The 27483-nt window shown below is 36.6% G+C and overlaps 1 protein-coding gene across 1 annotated transcript in view; it reads left to right on the top strand.

The window, feature by feature from the left end:
- XPR1 (xenotropic and polytropic retrovirus receptor 1) overlaps window positions 1-27483 on the top strand; it is a 250678-nt gene that overhangs the window by 131284 nt on the left and 91911 nt on the right. Inside the window, exon 3 of the mRNA XM_027610878.2 lies at window positions 18835-18936. Within this exon, the coding sequence (XP_027466679.1) occupies window positions 18835-18936 (102 nt within the window). The remainder of the gene's footprint in view (window positions 1-18834; window positions 18937-27483) is intronic.

Raw genomic sequence — 27483 nt, forward strand, 5'->3', positions numbered from 1 at the left:
ATTTGTATGTTTGCTTATTTACATATATTTAACAACTGTGAATTCACACTGGTATCTCTGATTCCACTCCAGCACATGAAGTTCATTGTAGCTTTTCTTTGTTTTTAGCTCCCCAAGGCACAGTTCCCTAGTACCCTTCTTCTGTTCTGTGCCTGAATTTACCTGATACTCCTTGTCCTAAGAGATACAGACTACTTACAGTCAATAATTTAATGTGTTAAGTATGCTCAGGGTTGTTATGGTTAGTAATGTTTCTCAGAAGGGTTATTTAAGAGGGTAAGTGTCAGGGAACAACGGAGATAATGTGAATATGAATGTTGGGATTCAGGTAAGAGATAGGTTTGGCATACTTAGGGAGAAAATGTTCAGACAGACCAGCTGGCCTTAAGATTCAGAGGTAAGAAAAGTACGACTGATTCAGGAAAGTGAATATAGTTCAGGATACCGATACAGGTTGAGACATAGAGTTTGTAGGTTCATACCATTGTGGTTGGAAAAGATGCTTGATATGATTTCAGTCTCTTAAATTTATTCAGATTTGTTTATTGATCTAACATATGATTTATCCTGGAGAATGTTCCATGTGTGCTTGAGAAGAATGTATATTCTGCTATTGGTAGATGGAATGTTCTGTAAATGCCTTTTAGGCTCATCTGGTCTAACTTATAGTTTAAGTCCAGTGCTTGCTTACTAATATTCTGACTGGATTTTCTGTGCATTGTTGAAACTGGTTACTGAAGTCCCCTACTGTTACTGTGTTTCTGTCTGTTTTCTCCCTTAGATGTGAGGATCAACCCCCTCTCTACTCTGCAAGAAACTGCAAATTGGGAGTTCCCTTTCGATTGTCTGGCACTTTGCTAGGGGGTTGGGGCTCATGGCAAGAGCGTGTCCCAGTATTTCCCAATCATTTTAGTAAGGATGATGTGGGCATTTTCTCACTCACCTGATATGTAAAAGTCACTAAGCTAGTTTCTGGATTTTTTTTGCAGAGGGAAATTATTCTCTAAGTAGCTGTAGATTCAGTGTACCTGTGGGAAGAGGTGAATTCGTGAGCCTTCTTTGTCACCATCTTGGACTAAACCTCCAACCCATGTTTTGTTTTAAGAGAGATGCAGCTAGAAAGTAGGCTTAAGTTGCTTAGATAGTAAATTTGTCTATATGTCTAGATGAGCCCAAACTGTGATTTTGGGATAAGAAATTAGCTAAGTTTTTTTTCAATTGGGTTAAATGTGTTCTTTTTTCCTCAAGAAAATAGGAACTTTACCACCTGTCCAAATCTTCTTTTTAAATATATAAAATCACTAAGTGGTTTTAAAAATTGCATTTTAGTAGGCAGTTTTCATTTCCTTAATTTCATTGTTTTATACTTTTCCTTTGCGCTCATCTTTTTCAGTATGATTCTGGGATGCATTTTGTTAATTTTCTGTTAATCATTGTAAGAGTCTTTTCATCGGTGGTGGCTTTTCTGCCCTAATTTGAAGAATACTGAATAGTCCCAGAATATAGAGGGGGAGGGAAGCATATAAAACCCTGGCGTTGAGGGAATTTGAGCTAAGAACTCAAATTTTACTTTTTTTGGTTGGTATGTTGCTATGACATCAATAAAATTGGGAATATTGGGGAAATTTTTCAAAAAAGATGTAGTTTATGGATCTTAATGAATTAACAAAGAGTAAAACATACCTTAATTTTTCAATACTTTTTTTTGTTAGAAACCTGTGCTTTCTTGCATTTTATATCTGATTGGAATATTGATGTTATATTCATCATAAATGCATTCTATCTTTAGCTAGGTGCCTGGCACATTAGAGAGAAACGGGGTAGTTGCATAACTGTAGTTCTTTGAAAGCTTTATTTCTGGAATAAGTAACCAGAGTGGTTTTACTTCTTATGGTTCATTCTTATATTCCTCTTTGCCAAAAAAAAGACTGAAAACTCAGTTAAACTAATACTATTAATCTTGGGTCCTCAGGTATTTTCTATATGCTTTGTTTGTAATAACTCCAGTTTGTTTGTTTTTTTTAAGATTTTATTTATTTATTTGAAGGAGAGAGAGAGCATGAGCAGGGGGGAGGGGGAGAAGCAGGCTCCCCTGCTGAGCAGGGAGCCCAATGCAAGGCTTCATCCCAGGACTCCCAGAGCTAAAGGCAGTCCCTTAACCTACTAAGCCACCCAGGTGCCCCTAATAACTCCAGTCTTAATATATATGACCTGTTGCTTTACAGAAGTGAAAAAGAACTGTGATTGGTAATAATTCAGGTAAAGGTGGATTTAGGTAGATAAATTTAATTAAGTGACTTCAAATAATGGCATTCACTTTCCAATTACATGATGTAATTAGGCTATCAGAATTAGCAAATGTAAATCCTTCAGTAAAGAATAAATAATTCTCTTGAAAATATCTGTGTACAAATTAGTATTTTTTGTCATGTCGATTCAATAAAGAACAGTGCTAGGAAAAAGTCCTTTATTTATTGTCCTTTAAGGTAATCCATTTCCAGTTCTTCACTTTTACTAAATCCTGAAATTTATTTACCTTAGTCATTGCCAGTAGTCATGCATGCAGTTCCGTTTCAAATAGCCATTCTCTGATTTTACAAAAGAAAGCTTGGTATTTTGCCAAATCAGATTTTTGTTACAGTGCTTTACCTGCATAACCTCAAAAGAGATAGTCTGAAATACTCAAATTGTTGGTATAGACACTGAGAAAGTTAAGTTTAATTAAGAGGATAACAAATCCTTTTGAAATCAAATTGTTTTGTTTATTTTCAGTGAATTGAAGGAAGACTTAATTGTCAGCTTATATATATTAAAAGCAATTTTAACAACAGATACATATGCAGATTTTGGAAAACACATGGAAGGAATTCAGAAAATTGACATTACTACAACAGACTTTCATTCTGATCTGTTTATTTATGTGAAAAGGATTTCTTAGCGCTTAAATCTATAAGATGAAAAATAGTGATATCAGTGCTTCTTAATTGTCTTTCTACAATATTCATAATATTCTACCAAATGTGATGTCCATCATTCCAGCAATAATGTAACATTTATCAGGGGGTATATGAGCTAACTGGGAGAAAAAACTCCATTTATTTAAATTAAAAAATTAAATTTATTTTCAAATTCTCAATAGCATTTTGCTTTTTATGTGTAATATTTATCAAAGTTTATTACATATTTATGTTGTGTTGATATACTGTATTTCAGTAATTGAAATGATAACCCAATGCAGAAGAAATTTTAATATTTACAGCTTTATGGTAAGGAAAGCTTTTGTATTTAAATTTTAATTTATATACTTTAAATGGCTAGGAAGTACGACAGGAAAATCCATAAATGATGTTCAAACCTAAAAATATATTAGAATAAATTCTGTAATATAAGTAGAGTGGAAATACAAATTCAAGAAAACAAAATAGAAAACCAAAATGAAATAAAATTTCCAACTGTTAGAGAAGAGCTTGTGTATATGTTCAATAATGAATGATGGTAGTTATCATACTGCTATGGCATTTAAATTCTAATAGCCACATTTAAAACAATGTCATTTTATTTTAAAATACAAATTAATTAAAAAGCACCAGAAATTACATTTATTATTATTTTTAATTAATATATAATATATTATTGTTTTCAGAGGTACAGGTCTGTGATTCATCAGTCTTATATAATGCCCAGTGGTTATTACATCACATGCCCTCCTTAATGTCCATCATCCAGTTGCCTCATCCCCCCACCCTCCCTCCCCTCCAACAACCCTCAGTTTGTTTCCTATAATAAAGAGTCTCTTATGCTTTTTCTCCCTCTCTGATTCCGTCTTATTTTCCCTCTGTTGCCTGATGATCTTGTTTTGTTTCTTAAATTCCACATATGAGTGAGATCATATGATAATTATCTTTCTCTGATTGACTTACTTCGCTTAGCATAATACCCTCTAGTTCCATCCACATCATTACAAATAGCAAGATTTCATTGTTTTTGATGGCTGAGTAATACTCCATTGTTATATATATACACACACATACACACACCACATCTTCTTTATCCATCTGTCGAAGGACATCTGGGCTCTTCCATAGTTTGGCTATGGTAGACATTGCTGCTATAGACATTGGGGTGCAAGTGCCCTTTTGGATCACTACATTTGTATCTCTGGGGTAGATAGTGCAGTTGCTGGGTCGTAGCTCTATTTTCAACTTTTTGAGGAACCGCCATACTGTTTTCTAGAGTGGCTGCAGCAGCTTGCATTCTCTCTTCTTTCATTCATGACTTTACTTATTTGGGTCCTTTCCCATTTTTCTTTTTGATAGTCTGGGCTTGGGTTTATCAATCTTATTAATTCTTTCAGAGAACCAGCTCCAGGTTTGTTGATCTGTTCTAAGGTTCTTTTGGTTTCTGTTTCATTGATTTCTGCTCTAATCCTTATTAATTCTCTTCTCCTGCTGGATTTAGACTTTATTTGCTGTTCTTTCTCCAGTTCCTTTAGGTATAAGGTTAGGTTGTGTATTTGAGACCTTTCTTGTTTCTTGGGAAAGGCTTGTATTGCTATATCCTTCCCTCTAAGGACCACCTTTACTGCATCCCAAAGGTTTTGAGAAGTTGTGATTTCATTTTCATTTGTTTCCATGAATTTTCTAAAATTCTTTAATTTCCTGGTTGACCCATTCATTCTTTATAGTAGGATGCTTTTTAGCCTCCATGTATTTGAGTTCTTTCCAAATTTCCTCTTATGACTGAGTTGAAGTTTCAAAACAATGTGGTCTGAAAATATGCTAGGAATAACCCCAGTCTTTTGGTACCAGTTGAGACCTAATTTGTCACCAGTATGTGATCTATTCTGGAGAATGTTCCCTGTTCACTTGAGAAGGATGTGTATTCTATTGCTTTAGGATGGAATGTTCTGAATATATCTGTGAAGTCCATCTGGTCCAGTGTGTCATTCAAAGCCCTTATTTCCTTGTTGATCTTTGGGTTAGATGATTTGTCTGTTGCAGTGAATTGGGTGTTGAAGTCCCCTACTATAATTGTATTATTATCAATGTGTTTCTTTAATTTTGTTATTAATTGGCTTATAGATTGGCTGCTCCCATGTTAGAGGCATAAATATTTATAATTGTTAGATCTTCTTGTTGGATAGACCCTTTAATTTTGATATAGTGTCCTTCCTCATCTCTTATTACAGTCTTTGGCTTAAAATCTAATTTGTCTGATCAAAGGATTGCTACCCCAGCTTTCCTTTGATGTCCATTAGCATGATACATGGTTTTCCACCCCCTCACTTTCAATCTTCAGGTGTCTTTGGGTCTAAAATGAGTCTCTTGCAGACAGCATATCGATGAGTCTTGCTTTTTTATCCGATCTGATACCCTGTGTCTTTTGATTGGGGCATTTAGCCCATTTACATTCAGAGTAACTATTGAAAGATAGGAATTTAGTGCCATTGTCCTACTTGTAAAGTCACCGTTACTTTATATTGTCTCTGTTCCTTTCTGGTCTGTCTGTCTTTTGGGCTCTCTCTTCACTTAAAGGATCCCCTTTAATATTTCTTGCAGGGCTGGTTTAGTGATCAAAAAATCTTTTAGTTTCTGTTTGTCCTTTTTATCACTTCTATTTTGAATGACATCCTAGCTGGATAAAGTATTCTTGGCTGCATATTTTTCTCATTTAGCACCCTGAATATATCATGCCAGTCCTCTCTGGCCTGCCAGGTCTCTGTGTGTAGGTCTACTGCCAGTCTAATGTTTCTACTGTTGTAGGTTAAGGACCTCTTGTCCTGAGCTGCTTTCAGGATTTTCTCTTTGTCTCTGAGATTTGCAAGTTTCACTATTATGTGGTGGGGTGTTGACCTATTTTTATTGATTCTGAGGGGGGGTTCTCTGTGCCTTCTGGATTTTGATGCCTGTTTCCTTCCCCAAATTAGGGAAGTTCTCCACTGTAATTTGTTCCAATCTACCTTCTGCCTCTCTCTCTCTTTCTTTTTTTCTGGGGTCCCCATTATTCTAATATTTGTTTCACTTTATGGTGTATCACTTATTTCTCCAATTCTCCCCTCGTGATCCAGTAGTTGTTGATCTTTTTTTCAACTTCTCTATTTTCCATCATTTTGTCTTCTATATCACTAATCTGTCTTTTGCCTCATTTATCCTAGCAATTAGAGTCTCCATAATTTATTGCACCTCATTAGTAGCCTTTTTTATTTAGACTTGATGATTATATTTTAGTTCTTTTATTCTTCCAGAAAGAGATTCTCTAGTGTCTTCTATGCTTTTTTTAAGCCCAGCTAGTCTTTATAATCATTATTCTGAACTCTAGTTCCGACATCTTACTTATGTCCATTCTGATTAGGTCCGTGGCAGTCTGTACTGCCTCTTGTTCTCTTTTTTGAATTGAATTTTTCTATGTTGTCATTCTCTCCAGAGAAAAATAGATGAAGGGGAGATCCAAATACTACAATGGTAGCAACGACCCCAGGGAAATAGACACTAAACAAATCGGAAGAGAACTGAAACCGGAAAAAAAAGAGAGAATATAATCACACAGGTGAACAGAATAGAGCAGTATCCTGGATTCTGTGTGTTTTTGGTCTTTTTTAAGAAAACTGGACCCCAGTATTGTAAAAGAAAAAAAAACACATATGTACAAAAATAAAATTAAATACAATGAAAGAATAGAATGTAACTTGAAAAAGGGAAATTATAAGACAAGGAAAAACAATAGAGAAAAAAACCCCAATATCAAAAAAAAAAGGAAGGGATGTAAACAGACTAGGTGAACACAACAGAGCAGTACACTATCTTCTGAGTGTCTTTTGGTCAGTTTGTTAGAAGAAACTTCATCTCAAAATTATGAAGAAAAAGTTATATATACAAAAATAAAATTAAATACATTGAAAGCATAGAATGTAATTGTAAATATGAAAATTTAAAAAGACTTTAACCAAACCAAAAACCATCCAAACAACAAAAAAAGGAAGAAGAAAAAAAACAACAACCAAAAAATAATGATCAAACCGGTAAATAGAACAGAGCCATACACTAGATATTTTGGGTGTATTTCGGTCTTTTAGAAGAAACTGTATTCCAAAATTGTAAAGAAAGAAAAACATATATGTACAAAAATAAGTTTAAATATTAATGAAGGGAATCAATATAAGTCTAAAAATAAAATTTAAAAAAGATTTTTAAAAAGTTGATAAAATAAGAGATTGGTTGAAAAAGGAAAGAAAAAGAATTTTAAATTAAAGGTGAAAGACTAAAGAATCATGGGAAAAAAGCCATGAATTCTATGTGCTGAATTCCCCTAGTGCTGGGGTTTTCCGCTTCTCATTGATGGGTAAACTTGGTCTTGGCTGGATGTTCTTGCTGATCTTCTGGGGGTGGGGCGTGTTGCATTGATTCTCAAGTATATTTGCCCCTGGCAGAATGGTACAGCCCTTGCCAGCGGCAGGCTAAGTAATCTGCTCCAGTTTGCTATCTGTGTCTTTTGTTCCCTGAAGGCTTTCTGTGCAGCTTTAGAGGATGAGAATGAAAATGGTGTATTCCCAATCTCTGGCCCATAGCTGAAAGCTTCGTCCCCAGTCCTCAGTGAGCCCTTAGAGAAAAGCATTCAATCACTGCTGTCTCCCTCATCTCTGGCTGCACTTGGTGGTCACCCGGCCTGTGACCAGGTGTCTCAGGCACATGACCCTGTTTGGTAACTCCAAACCCTGCAGGCTCCTCTGGCCCACTCCCACACCACTCCTCCCAGGAGTGGGGGGTTCTCGCCACTTCTGCCCCTCCAAGAGCAGGGGCCCAACTGTGTCACGGTTCATTGTTTATTGCAACCCCTGAGAGCCCACTCCTGGGCTCACTGTTTGCAGCCGGCTTCTCAACTCTGTTGCCTGGGAGCTCTTCTGCACTCAGGCACCCCATCTTCTGCACTCACCACCCCCCATCTTCCTGTGACCTGGAGGATCCTGAGACCACACTGTCCCAGCTAAGGTTCCACCCCTGCTTAGCCACCTGAGTGATGTCCCTCACTGGAGCAGACTTCTAAAAAGTTCCAATTTTGTGCTCTGCTGCTATATCATTTGCTGGTAGCCAGCTTATTGAGGCTCTCTCTCCCCCTGGTTTATCTTCCCATATATTACCTCAGATTCACTTCTCCACACCTCCTACCTTGCAGAAAGAGAGTGGTCACTTTTCTATTTGTAGAGTTGTAGCTATTTTTTCATAGATCTCTGGTTGAGTTTGCAGGTGTTCAGAATGATTTGATAGCTATCTTCCTGAATTCCTGGGAGCAGATGAAATTAAGGTCTCCTAGTCTTCCACCATCTTGTAGTCCCAGAAATTACATTCAAACTATTAAAATGTGTACAAAATCTTTTCTCATAACAAATACATGTAAGACAGTTTTCCAAAAAAATATTTAGAGGTTAAAGGGCAAAAAACATTTGAAAACACTGGTATATACTTGCTTTGCTACTGAATTATGCTCATCGTAGAATTATTTATCATTATTTCATTTATTGTCATTTTTTGACTAGTAGACAGTAGGTATAAATATTCATTGGGGGATAAATAGTCTTGATTGTTATCAGAGCTAGTGCCATGAGATTGATTTCATCTCAGTTATGTGTCAGTATTTGAATTAAAAGAATTTTTTGTTGTTTTACCACAAGTATTTTATTTTATTTTTTTCAAGATTTTATTTATTTGACAGAGACAGCAAGAGAGGGAACACAAGCAGGGGGAGTGGGAGAGGGAGAAGCAGGCTTCCCGGCAAGCAGGGAGCCCAATGTGGGGTTCAATCCCAGGACCCTGGGATCATGACCTGAGCCGAAGGCAGATGCTTAACGACTGAGCCACCCAGGCGCCCCTTACCACAAGTATTTTAAAAGCACATTTAAACCTTGTATGGTGAAACCTCAAAATAGATCAGAAAATTTTGTTTAGGACCACCTTAGCCTAGTTGGATTTTGCAGAAATTAGCAGCTTTAATTAAGGAATAGGAAATTTGGAGCTGTGGGAGCCTTAGAGATTGCTCAGTGATGTGCTCTCCTTTGTCAAAGAGAAAACCAGAGCCAGAGGGTCACTTACTCAAGCTAATACAGGTAAATTGACAATAGAACCATATCCAACCTGTCACTAAAACCTATTGATTTTACCTCTAGACTGTCTCTTGAATTTCTCCACTTATCTCTAGTGTCCTCACCCTAGTTAAGGCTATCGTGACCTCTCAGTTGATATCTACTCTACTACATCTGAGTGGTCTCCCCACATCCCTTCATTTACAAAGCATATCTGATCACAATTATTCCTCTGCTTAAAATCCTTCAAAGATGTAACCTTGGTTATAGGGAAAAGGCTAGTCCTTTATCCTGGAAAGCCCTAACTGACCTGCTTGCCTGTTTGGCTTTAACCACCGTCTTTGTCTTCCTTGCTCCCTGGATTCCAATCACACACACCTCTTTAGCTTCTCAAATGTACATGCCCATTTCTACAGCATCTATATGCTGTTTTTACATATATACTTAGAGTACTTATCCTCTATCAAAATGCCTACTTATCCTTCAGATTTCATCTAAGAAAATCCCACACCTCCCTTTCCCCAAGTTCTTGCAGACTAGATAGGTCCCATTGCTATTTTTTCTCATGTTTACATTTTCTTCAAAACCCGTATTACATTTTATATATTTATGTGATGATTTGATTAAAGTCTGTTTCCTCAGGTAGAGTATAATCTCTTAGGGCGGAGTTTACATGTATTTTGCTTATCATTGTATTCCTATTGTCTGCCCCATTGCCTGGTATATAGAAGGGACTTAATACTTGTTGAATGAATGACTCCCAGTTAGTTCTATTTCTACTACACCAGTGATTTTAGAGTAACATTTTTACTTTTGAAATCTTCTTAGCCATATGCTTTATATAATTCACCCATCTGTTGATGAAATAGCATTTGAGAAAAAATAGAATTTCAAGTTATTTATTCCTAATTTGTAAATCACACTTAAAAAAAACACCTTTTTTTTCCTTAAAAACATGAAATCAGTAGTGCTAAATATTCTTCCTATATTTGATGGAACCCAGTCACATGTTAATTTTTATTCATCAGCTCTTTCATTTATGAGTAGTTTTTTGAGAAGCTAAGAAGTCATAGAATATATTGGATATGGAATATAAAAATGCAAAGAGGTGGTGGTGTTGACACTAAAATTAGTACCTCTCAAACAGTGTTCCACAGAATAATGTTCTTGGAAATTTTGCTAGATACTCTCCTCCCCTTTTCCATTTTACCCCTGCCATTCCCCCTTTACCCCAACGAAAGATTGTATTCTTAAAATACGTTTGGGAACACAATATACTGTATCTCCTTCTCATTGCATAACAACAGTGTATATTGGTGTAGTAAAGCTTCTTTTGCTTTTAAGCAGAGTTTTTCAGCCTTGGTACTGTTGACATTTTGGACTGTTAGATTTTCTTTATTGAGAGGCAGGGAGATAGAAGATGATGTTCCTGGTCTTGTAGGATGTATAGCAGCATCCTTGTCCTCTATCCATTAAATGCCAGTAACACCCTTCCTGTTATGACAACCAGAAATGTCTCCAGACATTGTCAATAACCTCTGGGAGGCAAGATCATCCCCAGTTGGGAACTACTACCTTTTTTTTTTTTTAAGATTACGTATTTATTAGAGAGAGAGAGAACCTACAAGTTGGGGGAGGAGGGGCAGAAAGACAAGCAGACTCCCCACTGAGTGGGGAGCCTGCTGTGGAGCTCCGTCCCTGAGATCATGACATGAGCTGAAGTCAGACACTTAACCAACTGAGCCACCCAGGCGCGCTGAGAACTGCTGCCTTAAGAGAGATCAGTTGACGTGTCTATACTCCTATTTCCCAAACTTATTTGAATTCCTTAGAATTCTTCTCATTCTTCTTTTCATCTACATACCTGATGTCCTGGGAAATGCTATTTTAAATGATCATTTAGTGAAAGTAAACTAATTCTACTTTTAATTTTTCAACTTTTTAGACTCCTGCTTACAACTCAATATTTTTCATTGCAGTTAGAATAAAATTCAGACTCTAACATGGCCTTTGCCTACTACCTCCTTAATCTTACCTCCTATCACTCACTACCTGCTGTGAGTTCCATTGTAATCTGCCTTTCAGGTCCTCAGGCACCCAATTCCTTTCCTAGTATGTTATTCCCACTCTTGAGAATCATTTTGCCCTTGCTCTTTCTCATGCTTTAGGTTCAGGTTTCAGATTAAACGTCATCTCCTATGAAGTCTTTTCTGACCATCTCTTACCCTGTCAAAAGGATAGCTGTCCATCCCAGTACCTACCTTCCATCTCATACCCTGTTGCCTTCCCAACACTTTTCAGTTTATAATTCATTGTTTATTTGCGTGGGTTTTTTCTGCCTCAGTCACTGGAATGCAAACTCTGTAAGGGCCAGGAGCCACATCTGTCTTGTTTATCGTTATATATATATCCCCATCATTTAGCACAGAGCCTAGCATCTTATAAGCACAATAATTATTTGTTGAATAAATAAATGAATATGTTTTAATTTATCAGTGTGTTTCTATTATATGATTAAACTTGGAGCTAAAATATATTTTTTTGAGATATAATTCAGATAATACAAAATTTACCCTTTAAAGGTATATAATTTAATGGTTTCTCATACATTCACAGATTTCTACAACTGTCCCCCCTACCTAACTCCACAACATTTTCATCACTCCTCATTCCTCCCTCCCCCAACCCCTGCCAACTACTAATCTACTTTCTGCCTTTGTGAATTTGTCTGTTCTGAACATTACATATAAATGGAATGTGTGGTTTTTAGTGTCTGGGTTCTTTCCCTTTATGCAATGTTTTCAGCATTTATCCATGCTATAGTATGTAATGGTACTTCATTCTTTTGGCTGAATAATATTCCATTATATGGATAGGCCATATTTTGTTTATCCATTCATCAGTTGATAGACACTTGGATTGTTTTCACTTTATAGCTGTTAAGAATAATGCTGCTATAGACATTTGTGTATAAGTTTTTGTATAAACATGTTTTCATTTCTCTTGGGTATATGCCTAGAAGTGGAATTGGTAAATCATATGGTAACTCTATATTTAATTTTTTGAGGAACTGCCAACATGCTTGCACCATTTTTACATTCCCACAAGCAATGTATGAGGGTTCAAGTCTCTTCTCATTCATGTCAACAGTTATTGTTTGTCTGTCTCTCTTTTTTAATCATAGCCATCCTAGTGGTTATGAAGTGGAATTGTGGTTTTGATTTGCATTTCCCTAATGAATGGTGATGCTGAAATGTTTTTATATGCCATTGGCCATTTGTGTATATACACACATATTTGAGAAATGGTTATTCAGATCCTTTGCCCATTTCCTAATTGGGCTATTTGTCTTTTTAGTGTTGAATGCTAAGAGTTCTTTATATATTCTGGATACTAGACCTTATCTGGTATGTGGTTTGTAAATGTTTTAACCCATTCTGTGGTGGTTCTTTTACTTTCTTCATAGTGCTCTTTTAAACACAAATTTTTTGTGTGTGTTATAAATTTTTTAATTTTGATAATATCCAATTTATCAAAACTTCGTCTTTCATCCCTTCTGCTTCTTGTGCCATATCTAAGAAACCATTGCCTCATCTAAGGTTATGAAGATTTATGCCTCTTTTCTTTTGAGAGTTTTATAGTTTTAGCTTTTACATTTAGGTCTTTGATCCATTTAGGTAAATTTCATATATGGTGTGAGGTTGGGTATAACTTAATTCCTTTGTGCATGAATATCCAGTTGTTGGGAGTTTCATTTTTTTAAAACTTTACATCATAATTTTTCATAAAAATTATTAACATTGTTTCAACATTTGCCATTCAAAAAAAATAATTGAAGCACATACTGTCTATCAGACATTATGTTGGGCATAGGATTTAAAAAAATTCTAAAAATCTCTGCCTTCAGTATCTTATAGATCTGGAAATTAAGAACATTGAAATTGTAATAAAAAGTTGAATGGAACATATATTTGAAGAAATTAATAATGGTTTTAAGAAATTGGTTTTTGAGAGAGTACGTGTGAAAGATGACACTTCTGCTGTAAAAATAAAAATATTCCCGGGGCAACTGGGTGGCTCAGTTGGTTGAGCGTTCAACTCTTGGTTTCTGTTCAGGTCATGATCTCAGGACGGTGAGATCAAGCTCTGCCTTGGGCTCTGCACTCAGCAGGGAGTCTTCTTGAGTTTCTCTCTCTCTCTCCCCCTTCCCTTGCTCAAGTGTGTGCACGTGTGCTGGCTCTCTCTCTCAATCAAATCTTTTTTATTTTTATTTATTTAAAAAAATAAAAATAGAAATATTCCTGGCAATTGCTGTAAAGAGCACTTGGTGGTGGTTCCTATGCAATAGGGATGTTTTACCCTGATTAGTACTCTTAGAGTCATTGCTGTTAACTTACTAACTGGGGGGGGTAGATGAGAAAGAAATTTTCTGTCATCTATAAATTTGAGGTAAAATTTTGACCATAATAGAAATGACAAAGAAATCTCTCCCTCATTCTCTCCATCATTCTCTCTCTCTCTCTCTCCCTCTCCCTCTCTCTCTCTCTCTCTCTCTCGTATAACTGACTGAATTAATATTTATTTAACTCACAGTAAAAGGTTCTCTACAGCAGTGTTCTCTGAGTCATTCTTCACCAATTCTAGATTTTTTTTTCATCCTTTTGTCTGCCTTTTTTTTTCCCCCTGTTGATGCTAATCTTATAATTGTTGATACATCTTACTAAGATTTGCAGTTATATATGCTACCTTTTTTTTGAAGTAGGCTTAGTCGTTTGAGACTAATTATTGAATTCAGGACATGTTAAATTGATTGTATTAGTGTACATAGGCTGCCATTACAGAATACAATAGTTGTGTGGTTTAATCAGTAGAACTTTTTGTTCTCACAGTTCTGGAGGACTGAAATGCAAGGTCAGGTGCAGGCTTTTCTAGTAAGGCCCCGCTTTCAGGCTTGCACAGGGCTTTCTGGCTGTTTTTCACATGACTTTCATCAGTGTCCGGTCAGGGTATCTCTGATGTCTCTTCCTCTTCTTATAAGGACACCAGACCTATTGGAATAAGGCCCTGTCCTTAAGACCACATTTAATCTTAATTACCTCCTCAAAGGCCATGTGACATTGGGGATTAGGGATTCAAAATACAAATTTTGGGAGGTGGTGGTTGCACAGTTCAGTCCCTACCACTTAAGTAACACATCATAGTAATTTTTATTTTCATTATTTTATAATAAAATATAGTGAGTTTCTATAAAACTTACATTGTTACTGGAGGGGGAGAAAACCTCATGTGATCTAGGCTCTCTCCACCTGTATTTCCTTACTTGTAAAACAAGGAAAATTGGCTAGTTGATTTCTGAACACTAAAATTCTGTTTCTCTAAGAGTTCTTGATTTCTAACATTATTTCTAACATTATTCAGCAGATAGGTTATAGTTATAGGGAGCATCTTATAATAGAAATTGATGTTCTGTAAAATCAGCATTCTGCCAACTTCTCATAACAGAGTGAAAGGCTTAATCATCCTGTGTACCTCTAAATTCTTAGTTAACTCTTTTCAACTAGCTATGCTGGTTAGGTTTTACTATGTATAATTTAAGATTTGGATGCAACATGTTCCTTTTTTTCTACCACTTAATAATACTCTTTATACAATGTAATTCATCATTCGTGAATACATTTTATTGTAATGGATTCAAGCAATACAATTTTAAGTGTAGATAGCAAAATGTGAGACTCCCTCTCATACCTACTCCTCTTTCAAATGAGATAACCACAATTAACAGTTTGGTATGCATCCTTCCAATCTTCTTTCTATGAATGTACATATGAATATTGATTTATGCACATATCTTTTCATAAATGAGGTCATGCTGTCTATATTCTGTTATTTAAATTTTTCATCAACAGTGTGTCTTGGGATTTTCATACATACCAGGATGTATGTGTATCTTTTTTAAATGGCTGCATAGTGTTATATGATGTTATTATAATTTGGTTAACTGTTTCCCTTTTGTTGAACATTACTTTGTTTCCTTTATGACTTTTAAAAACCATGTTACCTGAACATCCTTGCGCACACATCCTTTTGTGCAGCAATTCCTTTAGAATATATTTCTTACGTGTGGGATTAAATGCACTGAACGGTGGCTACTCTCTGATTGCCTTCCTAAATGGCTTTACGTATTTACATTCCCACCAACAGGGAGCGAGAGTTCATTTACCTTTACCATTGCTGAAATAATATTTTAAAATTTATTTCAATCTGATGGTTTAAAAATGATATTTCATTATTTTGAAGTCACATTAAACTGATATCTGGGATGTTGAGTATCCTTTCCTTTGTTTGTTGGCCATTTGCATTTTTCTATGAATTGCTCTAATTTACCCATTTTCTTGTGGAATATCTTTTTAATACTGATTTGTGAGACATTTTTGAAGTCTGTTTGGCATGTGAATCCTTTATTTTAAATGTTGCAGATATGTTTTCCCTGTCTGTTGCTTGTCTTTTAAGTTTGCTTATGGTATCTTGTGGAATGGAGATTTTTCATTTTGGGAGAATGTCAGTTGTTTCCTTTATGGCCTGTTTTGTGTAGTATTTAGGAAAACTTTCCCCACGTAGAGTTAATTTTTTTCTAGTGTTTTATAACATTGTTTCTTTAACTCCATTTGGAGTTTATTTAAATGAATGGCTCAGCCCTATTTTTCATATAGTCCATTCTTTTCTTATTGATTTGAAGCACCTTTATCTTACTCTTTAAATCCCTATGAACCTGTTTCCCCCAAAGTAGAGTGTTTTCTGAAACCTTTTGTAAGCCAAAATGATGTGAAGATGTAGTTACCATTAACTTATATAGAAACAATTTTTAGTGTTCCTAGAATAAAAAATATCCTTTCTTAGGCTTTTCTGATACCTTTAGGACATACTTTGCTAACAGATGCACAAAATAAATTGAGATAAAGCACAGATGCTCGAAGACATAGTTCACAGCTGTGGCGGCTTGATGGTGAGATGCTGAGTGCAGTTCCCAGGGAAGGAGCTTGGTGGTGCCACTCTCACTGGGCAGGGTGCCTGCTTCCTTTGTAATGGCTTACTGCAAAACAAATGCTGAAAACTATTTTTTTTTTTAATAGCAGAAATCCTCTACAGATTTCTTTTTAGTTAGCAAAAACAGGTACTCATGTTATGTCTTCTGTGAAAGCAACGTGGTGTAACTTGAATTTTCAAAAATGGGGGGCACCTGTATATGCAGATCTACTTTTATATATAGTTTTTTCCACTTTTCTCTCTTTTTGCCATTACTTTTTAGTGCTGCTGTAACCTTACTCTACTGTTTTCTGATTTGTGGCTATTAAGTTATATGTGAACCAGAAATCTACATAAGAGACTACTGGTATTTTATTTTATTTTATTTTTTTATTTTTTAAAAAGATTTTATTTATTTGAAAGAGAAAGACACAGCAAGAGAGGGAACACAAGCAGGAGGAGTGGGAGAGGGAAGAGCAGACTTCCCACAGAGTAGGGAGCCCGACAGGGGGCTCGATCCCAGGACCCTGGGATCATGACCTGAGCCGAAGGCAGACACTTAACGACTGAGCCACCCAGGCTCCCCAAGACTACTGATATTTTAGATAAAACAGTCTTTAATTGAGGAAATGAAGAATTCATATGAGATTGATTAATGAGTAGAATGTTCATGCTTTAACACATAAAATTTATTATATGTTTTAGTTTCTCAGAGGCTTATTTAGATTTTTTTTTTGTTTCTATGCTCTTAGTAATATTTTATTTTTAAGATTTTGTTTATTTGAGGTAGAGAGAGAAAGAGCATTCGAGCAGCACGGGGTGGGGGGGCAGAGGGAGAGGAAGAAGCAGGCTTCCCGCTGAGCAGGGTGCCCCATGTGGGGCTCAGTCCCAGGACCCTGGGATCATGACCTGAGCCAAAGGCAGACGCATAACCAACTGAGCCACCCAGGCATCCTCTTAGTAATATTTTAAATATTTGATCTTGAATATGCAACATGTATATAAATATTAATATGTTAAAATTATTTTTAAAACAGAAGCTATATTTAAATTGCTTTGGTGAACAACTTTGTTCTATAAATAGGGAAACAAAGTCAATATGACCAAGCCTATATTTTGCTTTTGGGTTTCTTTCCTAACAATACAATAAAGAATAAGATAAAAATGAAAAAAATGGGTAATAAAGTAGAATGAGATATTACTCGTATCTTAAATTAGCTATAGCTAAATGCTATTATAAGAGCAGCATCTGTTACCATGGATCATCTCTAACTCAAGGTCACCTTAAAAGGAAGCTTTGACCTGCTTTATGCTTTGTAAAAATAATTCACAGTGTCCTTGGGCAGCTATAGTCTTTATTGTACCTAAATTATGAAGCTTACATGAGGAACTTAAAGTGGCCTCCCTTTCTTTACTGCAAAATCAATAGAATCCTGCATTATCTATTAAGTTCTAAAGCATAAAAAATAGAGAAGTAGATACAGAAATAAAGTCAAGGTTTTGTGTAGTGATAATTTTTTTTAACATTTGTGTTATTCAAATTAAATGAATAGATTTTACATGCTTTTTAGAACTTCATTTTAAGCTTTTGTTTTTCTTTAATGTATCTCTGGTACAAAGAATTAGTATGTGTATGTGTGTATTGCTATTACTCAGGGAAATACTGTTTCTCTTATTCCTGGACAGATGAAGTGTGTAAGGGTTTTTGGGATTGCACTAAGATTTGAAGCAACTGGGGAACATAAAATGATCTATACTTTTTCTACACATTTCAAGCTTAGATTGCCCCAGAGATCCAGAAATAGGATAGTTCTAAATTGTGATTAGCATCTGGAGTCCAGGCAGATCTTACTTGGACAAGAAACATACCCTTTTAGGCTTGGGGGTTCCTGAAGCTACATATATCTTTACTTATGGTATTCAGTAAATTGACAGCTATATAACAGAACTCACAAAGTGGATCCAGCCTGCAGAGGCATATATTGATTGGTCTACACTGTGTTTTTAAAATATCTAGATTTGTGGCTTGTCTTGAAAATTGGAAGATGTGACAACTTTAACCCTGTCACCACAGGACGGCAACTCATTAGATGGACATGTGCTCTGACTTGCCAGAATCCATACCACTCCTTATCCTGAAGGTGTCAGTTGCCGTTTATCACCATGCTTGTACAATCATCCATTTGCTCAACTCACTTATGTTCCTACCCAGCAGCTGTAGGCTTAGAATATGTAATTTATAACCATCAGTCTACATTTTTTTTCTGTATCTGGTGCAGCTAAGTGAAAATGAGTGGAAAGCAATTTAATATAGTAGAAATAATCAACCCATTTTTTCCAGGATCATATTATATATTAATGTCTTCATTTTCTGTTCCTTTTTTTATTCCGTGAAATATTTACTCTTGCTAAATCCTATTCATTTCTACTCCCAACACCTTGAATCTTTCTTGATCACATCTGTACATTAGTGTCTTCTGAAGTTTTAGAACACTTACTTTTTTCACCACTATAAATTTATTATAGTAAAGACTTAGTCTCATTCAGTTAAAAAATGACTGTGTTCCTATGAAGAACACATTAGTCTTTGCTTTCTTTAGTCTTTGCTTAATATGGTTCACAGTTCATTGTTGTCATTTTGAAGAATAAGGAAGTGTAGTACCTTTAAATTTTATTTCCCTAGTTTTCTTAATTGGCCTTTGGACATCATATTTAAATACTGTTTTCCTTGCTTTCAGTTACAGATGAGGACACGGTAAAGAGATATTTTGCCAAGTTTGAAGAAAAATTTTTCCAAACCTGTGAAAAGGAACTTGCCAAAATCAACACATTTTATTCAGGTGAGTAGTTTTTTGGTACAACATACAGGGGACAATTTCTGCTGCTGAGGAGAGAAAAACTCTGCCATGTCAGTGTTTAACCTTCTGATCATCATTTTTAAAATGGGGCTTGTTTTTCTTCCTATACTGTACTTAGGGATATTTTCTTTAGCTGGGGTAGGAATGCATCTAGTACCTCAATATTTAAGCCTAATACGGACATTACCTAGATTCTTTTGCAGTTGCAAGGATTTGGGAACCTCATTGTGAACCAGTACTTTAGTAGATCTTCACTAAAGTCCAGTCTGAAGCTTCAGAAGAGTCAGAAATTTGATTTTATTATTTCAGAGCTGAATTAGACAGTTCCTCCTTATTAATTACATTACTTTGCCTTTCCATTGTATGGAACATTCCTTTCCATCTCTCTAGAGATTGTTTCCAGAGTGACATCTACAAGGTGCTATTGGAGTTGAGAAGGAAATACTGGAATTTCCATTTATTTGTATCTGACCCTTTAAAATTCTGTTTTTTTAATATATTTTTATACTGCCCCACCCCTTTGATATCTCTTTTTTCATCTCACAAAGCTCAAGTTTCTTGAGTCTCTCATCTATTCCCCCATCTATCTGTTGATAAGGCCCCCCCAGAATTATTTTCCTCTCCCTCAGTTATCTTAGCCACTTTGTCCCTTGTACTTTTTAATCTCCTCACCCTCGTTGCCTTATAATGCGTCTGCCTAGTGAAACTCCCAACTGTAGACCAATTCAGCCTTTTACCTTCTTTATGCCTACCCACAGCCTGCTTAGGATAGCCAAGGGAAAAAAAACTCACAGCAGAACAAACTTGAACCAGTATAAATTCATTATTACATTCTTAATTATGTCCTCAAAGCTGCCATGGGTCCTAATCAGTGCCCTTTTCCATGCTTCAAATTGGGTTTGTTTTATTTTGTTTTGTTTATTTTTTAAGTAGGTTTCACACCCAGCGTGTGGCCCAGCACAGGGCCCAAACCTATGAACCCACGACCCTGATATCAGGACCTGGGCTGAGATCAAGAGTCAGATGCTCAACAAACTGAGCTACCCAGGTGCCCCTCCAAAGTGTTTTTCTAAACCCAACACCATTCTCTTGAATTCTCTGACCCCACCATCTTCTCCATCATGCTCATTATACCTCCTCCTACTTTACAAATAAATATAAAGGACTTCAGGGGTGCCTAGGTGGTGCAGTTGGTTATGCAACTGACTCCTGGTTTTGGCTCAGGTCCTGATCTCAGGGTCATGGGGTCAAGCCCTGTGTCAGACTCTGAACTCAGCAGAGTCAGCTTGAGTTTCTTTCTCCCTTTCCCCCTGCACACACACACTCTCTCTAAAATAAATAAATAAGTCTTGAAAAATTTTTTTTTAAAAAACTCAAGAACTTCACTTCTGTTGGTGTATAATACATATGCAGATCTATGCCACCTCTCCCCTTAAGTACTTGTTGACCTTCTTACCCTTATTTATTTTCCTGCAATCTTTTAGAAAAGATACCCTTCTTCAGTCCGTGGCAAATCTCTACAACTACTGACTGAATTTTAGCTCCTCAAGACCTTCCTCCAGTAATTATTTCTTCTAAGAATTAATAAATAAATGCATCAGTGACTTCCCTCTTTACTGGTTTAGTCTCCTTAGCAAGTCACTCCCTTCTAGCAAAAAAGATCAAAAAGGAAGCAAATGCCTTAGTTCTATGTCCTTCTCATCTTTCACTTATGGCTGGACTTCCTAGGCAGAGAGCCATTAATGCAGAGGCACAGAGCCATGAAAGGGAACAGTACATATGCATGTCCTTTGCACCATATTGTAAGCACCTAGAATGCAGTAATGAAATAGAAATATTATTTGAAACTGCAATGGATAGATTTTCAGCAAGGGAAAAATATACAGAGAAATTGCAGTATGCAAGAACAGAGATAATTTCCAGTTAGGAGGTAGGAGGAAAAGAGAAACCAAAAGTGTAGACAGAGAAGGAGAGGGCGGCCATGTAATGACGACTGAAGAAGAGAAAGCTAAAAGAGGAAGGCATTTGCAGGGGAAAAAGTGTTTAGACTGAGAGAGGCCTATAGCATATGACCTAAGGCTGTAATGCAAAATGTAAAAGGTCAAGTTAATTAGCATTTTTCTTTTGCTGTGATTTTTTTTTTGGGGGGAGGGGAAGGATCTCTGAGCCCAACTCTATGTGGGTAATTTAGATCAGAAAGAGTAGATAATGCTTCTTGGTATACAAAGCAAAAGAATTTTCTGTTCTTAACAATAGATACATATTTTTTATATGTTGAGTTATAGCAAAAATTATATTCAAATTGTGACCCATTACGCCTAGTCAGATATGTGTTTTAGTATGTTTGTATGCATCTATATATTCTATATATATGTGTATATGCAATATAGTTAAACAAAATTTTTTCATGGAATAATATCCTTACTATGTGTAATATATTCTGTTTTCTATATTTATTTCTATTTGACTTATAAAATGCTGATTTATGATCCACACAGTTGCTTTTATGACCCCATATTGGGTTATAACCCTAGTTTGAAAAATGGTATCTTAGATTTGATTATTTTTCAAAAATAATTTTAGGCTTTCTACTATTTAAAATTTGGAGACTATGAGTATGAATGACTTCCTTTTTCTGTGTGTATTGGCAGGGCGAGTAGGGCATGCCTCTTGATGTCACCACAGAGTAGGTCCAAATTGATAGTCTTCAGACTAACTTTTTGCCAGGTCAGGAAGTGATGGGTAATATGAAGACATGATTGACAGAAACAGAATTTGGCACTTGTCCTAGACAATATCATTTTTCTCCTTATTTAGCCACCTCTCCATGGCAGATTGTCTTATAGACTGCAGTTCTCAGACACTAGGGCACAGAAAAAGTATAAATAATACAGGGGTGAGTTCAGCTTTTAAACATACCTCCACCCACTTGTATCTCACAAATTATTTAATGGTCAGCTAAAAATGGTCACTTTCAAGTGAGATATAGTCTTGACTGAAACTTCTAAATACCCCAAAGAAAATGGTATAAAAGCCAAACAAAACAAAATGAATACTACTAAAATGTAGATACTTATTTTCATATCAATTCTTTTACCTACCAATTACATTTTGGATTTTTGAACCTTAACTATTTTTTTAGAAGTTTACTGTTTAACCTTTCTAGGCCTCCATGTACTTGCTTGTAAAATGAACAAATTGATTCCCAGCCCTCTCGGGTTCTACCTGTGAGGAGTTAGAAGCTATTGTCAGAATTTCACAAAACCTGATGTAAGTCATTTTATTGTGCTTTTATGTTTTATTACATATTTTTGGTTAATAAGATAAAAGCATTTATATTAATAGATAAAATCTTTAAAAAAATTTTTTTTATATTATTTATTTTAGAGAGAGAGGGAGAGAGAGTGCATTCGCCGAGAGAGGGGGAGAGGGAGAGAATCCTCAAGCAGACCCCCCCTCCCACACTGAGTGCAGAGCCCAGCACAGGGCTTGATCCCAGGACCCATGACATCACCAGCTGAGCCGAAATGAAGAGTCGGATGCTTAACTGACTGAGCCACCCAAGCTCCCCAGTAGATACAATCTTTTTATATTTGAAGACCATGGAAGGAAAGGGAAATTTTTTAAAGGAAGGCTCCTTTTTGGTGATAATATTACTAATTACTGAAGTCTCCTAGGTCTCTTCTGGTACTAAAAATGACATCAATCCTGAGAGCTATAGTGTTAGAAATCTTTTTTGTGGTGATCAGTAATGTCCTTTTCCAATGGTAATATTCATCACTCTATGTTACAATGTCTTTCTCTTTGATAGAACCAGTTTGCTTTCTCTCTCTATTCAAAATACTTTGCTTCTAAGCAGCATTTTTTCTTCTTTAAATTTTTTTATTGTTATGTTAATCACCATACATTATATCATTAGTTTGTGATGTAGTGTTCCATGATTCATTGTGCATAACACCCAGTGCTCCAGGCAGAACGTGCCCTCCTTAATACCCATCACCAGGCTAACCCATCCCCCCACCCCCTCCCCTCTAGAACCGACACTTTGTTTTTCAGAGTCCATCATCTCTCATGGTTCGTCTCCCCTTCCGATTTCCCCCCCTTCATTCTTCCCCTCCTGCTATCTTCTTTTTTTTCTTAACATATATCACATTATTTGTTTCAGAGGTACAGATCTGTGATTTAACAGTCTTGCACAATTCACAGCACTCATCACAGCACATACCCTCCCCAATGTCTATCACCCAGCCACCCCATCCCTCACACCCCACCCCCACTCCAGCAACCCTCAGTTTGTTTCCTGAGATTAAGAATTCCTCATATCAGTGAGGTCAAATGATACATGTCTTTCTCTGATTGACTTATTTCACTCAGCATAACACTCTCCAGTTCCATCCATGTTGTTGCAAATGGCAAGATCTCATTCCTTTTGATGGCTGCATAATATTCCATTGTGTGTGGGGTGTCTGTGTGTGTCTGTGTGTGTGTGTAGACACACACACACACACACACACACACACACACACACACACACACATATATATCACATCTTCTTTATCCATTCATCTGTCTATGGACATCTTGGCTCTTTCCACAGTTTGGCTATTGTGGACATTGCTGCTATAAACATCGGGTTGCATGTACCTCTTCAGATCCCTACATTTGTATCTTTGGGGTAAATACCCAGTAGTGCAATTGCTGGATCGTATGGTAGCTCTATTTTCAAATTTTGAGGAACCTCATACTGTTTTCCAGAGTGGTTGCACCAGCTTGCATTCCCACCAACAGTGTAGGAGGGTTCCCCTTTCTCCGCATCCCACCAACATCTGTCATTTCCTGACTTGTTAATTTTAGCCATTCTGACTGGTGTGAGGTATCTCATTGAGGTTTTCATTTGGATTTCCCTGATGCTGAGCTATGTTGAGCACTTTTTCATGAGTCTTTTGGCCATTTGGATATCTTCTTTGGAAAAATGTCTGTTCATGTCTTCTGCGCATTTCTTGATTGGATTATTTGTTCTTTCGGTGTTGAGTTTGATAACTTCTTTATAGATTTTGGATACTAGCCCTTTATCTGATATGTCATTTGCAAATATCTTCTCCCATTCTGTCAGTTGTCTTTTGGTTTTATTGACTGTTTCTTTTGCTGGGTAAAAGCTTTTTATCTTGATGAAATCCCAATAGTTCATTTTTGCCCTTGCTTCCCTTGCCTTTGGCGATGTTTCTAGGAAGAAGTTGCTGCGGCTGAGGTCGAAGAGGTTGCTGCCTGTGTTCTCCTTTAGGATTTTGATGGACTCCTGTCTCACGTTTAGGTCTTTCAACCATTTGGAGTCTATTTTTGTGTGTGGTGTAAGGAAACGGTCCAGTTTCATTCTGCATGTGGCTGTCCAATTTTCCCAAAACCATTTGTTGAAGAGACTGTCTTTATTCCATTGGACATTCTTTCCTGCTTTTCTGAAGATTAGTTGACCATAGAGTTGAGGGTCTGTTTCTGGGCTGTGTATTCTGTTCCATTGATCTATGTGTCTGTTTTTGTGCCAGTACCATACTGTCTTAATGATGACAGCTTTCTAATAGAGCTGGAAGTCCAGAATTGTGATGCCGCCAGCTTTGCTTTTCTTTTTCAACATTCCTCTGGCTATTTGGGGTCTTTTCTGGTTCCATACAAATTTTAGGATTATTTGTTCCATTTCTTTGAAAAAAGTGGATGGTATTTTGATGGGGATTGCATTGCATTTGTAGATTGCTCTAGGTACCATTGACACCTTCACACAATGTTTGTTCTTCGAATCCATGAGCATGGAACGTTTTTCCATTTCTTTATGTCTTCCTCAATTTCTTTCATGAGTATTTTATAGTTTTCTGAGTACAGATCCTTTGCCTCTTTGGTTAGATCTATTCCTAGGTATCTTATGGTTTTGGGTGCAATTGTAAATGGGATCGACTCCTTGATTTGTCTCTCTTCTGTCTTGTTGTTGGTGTATAGGAATGCCACTGATTTCTGTGCATTGATTTTATATCCTGCCACTTTACTGAATTCCTTTATGAGTTCTAGCAGTTTTGGGGTGGAGTCTTATGGGTTTTCCACATAAAGTATCATATCATCTGCAATCAGTGAGTTTGACTTCTTCTTTGCCAATTTGGATGCCTTTGATTTCTTTTTGTTGTCTGATTGCTGTGGCTAAGACTTCTAATACTATGTTGAATAGCAGTGGTGATAGTGGACATCCCTGCTGTATTCCTGACCTTAGGGGGAAAGCGCTCAGTTTTTCCCCATTGAGAATGATACTCGCTGTAGGTTTTTCATAGATGGCTTTTATGATATTGAGATATGTACCCTCTATCCCTATACTCTGAAGAGTTTTGATCCAGAAAGGATGCTGTACTTTGTCAAATACTTTTTCTGCATCTATTGAGAGGATCATGTGATTCTTGTTTTTTCTTTTGTTAATGATTGTATCACGTTGATTGATTTGCGGATGTTGAACCAACCTTGCAACCCAGGGATAAATCCCACTTGGTCGTGGTGAATAATCCTTTTAATGTACTGTTGGATCCTAATTAGTATTTTGGTGAGAATTTTTGCATCCATGTTCATCAAAGATATTGGTCTATAATTCTCCTTTTTGATGGGGTCTTTGTCTGGTTTGGGGATCAAGGTAATGGTGGCCTCATAAAATGAGTTTGGAAGTTTTCCTTCCATTTCTAGTTTTTGGAACAGTTTCAGGAGAATAGGTATTAATTCTTCATGAAATGTTTGGTAGAATTCCCCTGGGAAGCCATCTGGCCCTGGGCTTTTGTTTGTTGGGAGATTTTTGATGAGTGCTTCAGTTTCCTTAGTGGTTATAGGTCTGTTCAGGTTTTCTATTTCTTCCTGGTTCAGTTTTGGTAGTTGATATATCTCTAGGAATGCAGGTTCCAGGTTATCTAATTTGCTGGCATAGAGTTGCTCATAATATGTTCTTATAACTGTATTTCTTTGGTGTTGGTTGTGATCTCTCCTCTTTCATTCATGATTTTGTTGATTTGGGTCATTTCTCTTTTCCTTTTGATAAGTCTGGCCAGGGGTTTATAAATCTTGTCAATTCTTTCAAAGAACCAGCTTTCGTTGATCGTTCTACTGTTCTTTTGGTTTCTAGTTCATTGATTTCTGCTCTGATCTTTATTATTTCTCTTCTCCTGCTGGGTTTAGGCTTTATTTGCTGTTTTTTCTCTAGCTCCTTTAGGTGTAGGGTTCGGTTGTGTATTTGAGACCTTTCTTGTTTCTTGAGAAAGGCTTGTATTGCTGTATACTTTCCTCTCAGGACTGCCTTTGCTGCATCCCAAAGGTTTTGAACAGTTATGTTTTCATTTTCATTGGTTTCCATGAATTTTTTTAATTCTTCTTTAATTTCCTGATTGACCCATTCATTCTTTAGTAGGATGCTCTTTAGCCTCAATGTACTTGAGTTCTTTCCGACTTTCCTCTTGTGATTGAGTTCTAGTTTCAAAGCATTGTGGTCTGAAAAGGTGCAGGGAATAATCCCAGTCTTTTGGTACCGGTTGAGACCTGATTTGTGACCTAGGATGTGATCTATTCTGGAGAATTTCCATGGGCACCAGAGAAGAATGTGTATTCTGTTGCTTTGGGATGGAATGTTCTGAATATGTCTATGAAGTCTATTGGGTCCAGTGTGTCATTTAAAGTCTTTATTTCCTTGTTGATCTTTTGCTTAGATGATTTGTCCATTTCTGTCAGGGGGGTGTTAAAGTCCCCCACTATTATTGTATTGTTGTCAGTGTGTTTCTTTGCTTTTGTTATTAATTGCCTTATATAATTGGCTACTCCCATGTTAGGGGCATAGATATGTACAATTGTTAGATCTCCTTGTTGGATAGACCCTTTAAGTAGGATATAGTGTCCTTCCTCATCTCTTATTAGTCTTTGGTTTAAAATCTAATTTGGCTGATATAAGGATTGCCACTCCAGCTTTCTTTTGGTGTCCATTAGCATGGTAAATGGTTTTCCACCCCCTCACTTTCAATCTGGGGATGTCTTTGGGTCTAAAATGAGTCTCTTGCAGACAGCATATCGATGGGTCTTGTTTTTTAATCCAATCTGATAGCCTGTGTCTTTTGATTGGGGCATTTAGCCCGTTTACATTCAGGGTAACTATTGAAAGATATGAATTTAGTGCCATTGTATTGCCTGTAAGGTGACTGTTACTGTATATTGTCTGTGTTCCTTTCTGGTCTATGCTGCTTTTAGGCTCTCTCTTTGCTTAGAGGACCCCTTTCAAGATTTCTTGTAGGGCTGGTTTCATGTTTGCAGATTCCTTTAGTTTTTGTTTGTCCTGGAAGCTTTTTATCTCTCCTTCTATTTTCAATGACAGCCTAGCTGGATATAGTATTCTTGGCTGCATATTTTTCTCGTGTAGTGCTCTGAACATACCATGCCAGCCGTTTCTGGCCTGCCAGGTCTCTGTGGATAGGTCTGTTGCCAATCTAATGTTTCTACCATTATAGGTTACATATCTCTTCTCCCGAGCTG

This window comes from Zalophus californianus, chromosome 10 (genome assembly GCF_009762305.2).
Source record: "Zalophus californianus isolate mZalCal1 chromosome 10, mZalCal1.pri.v2, whole genome shotgun sequence".
Classification (NCBI taxonomy): Eukaryota; Metazoa; Chordata; class Mammalia; order Carnivora; family Otariidae; genus Zalophus; species Zalophus californianus.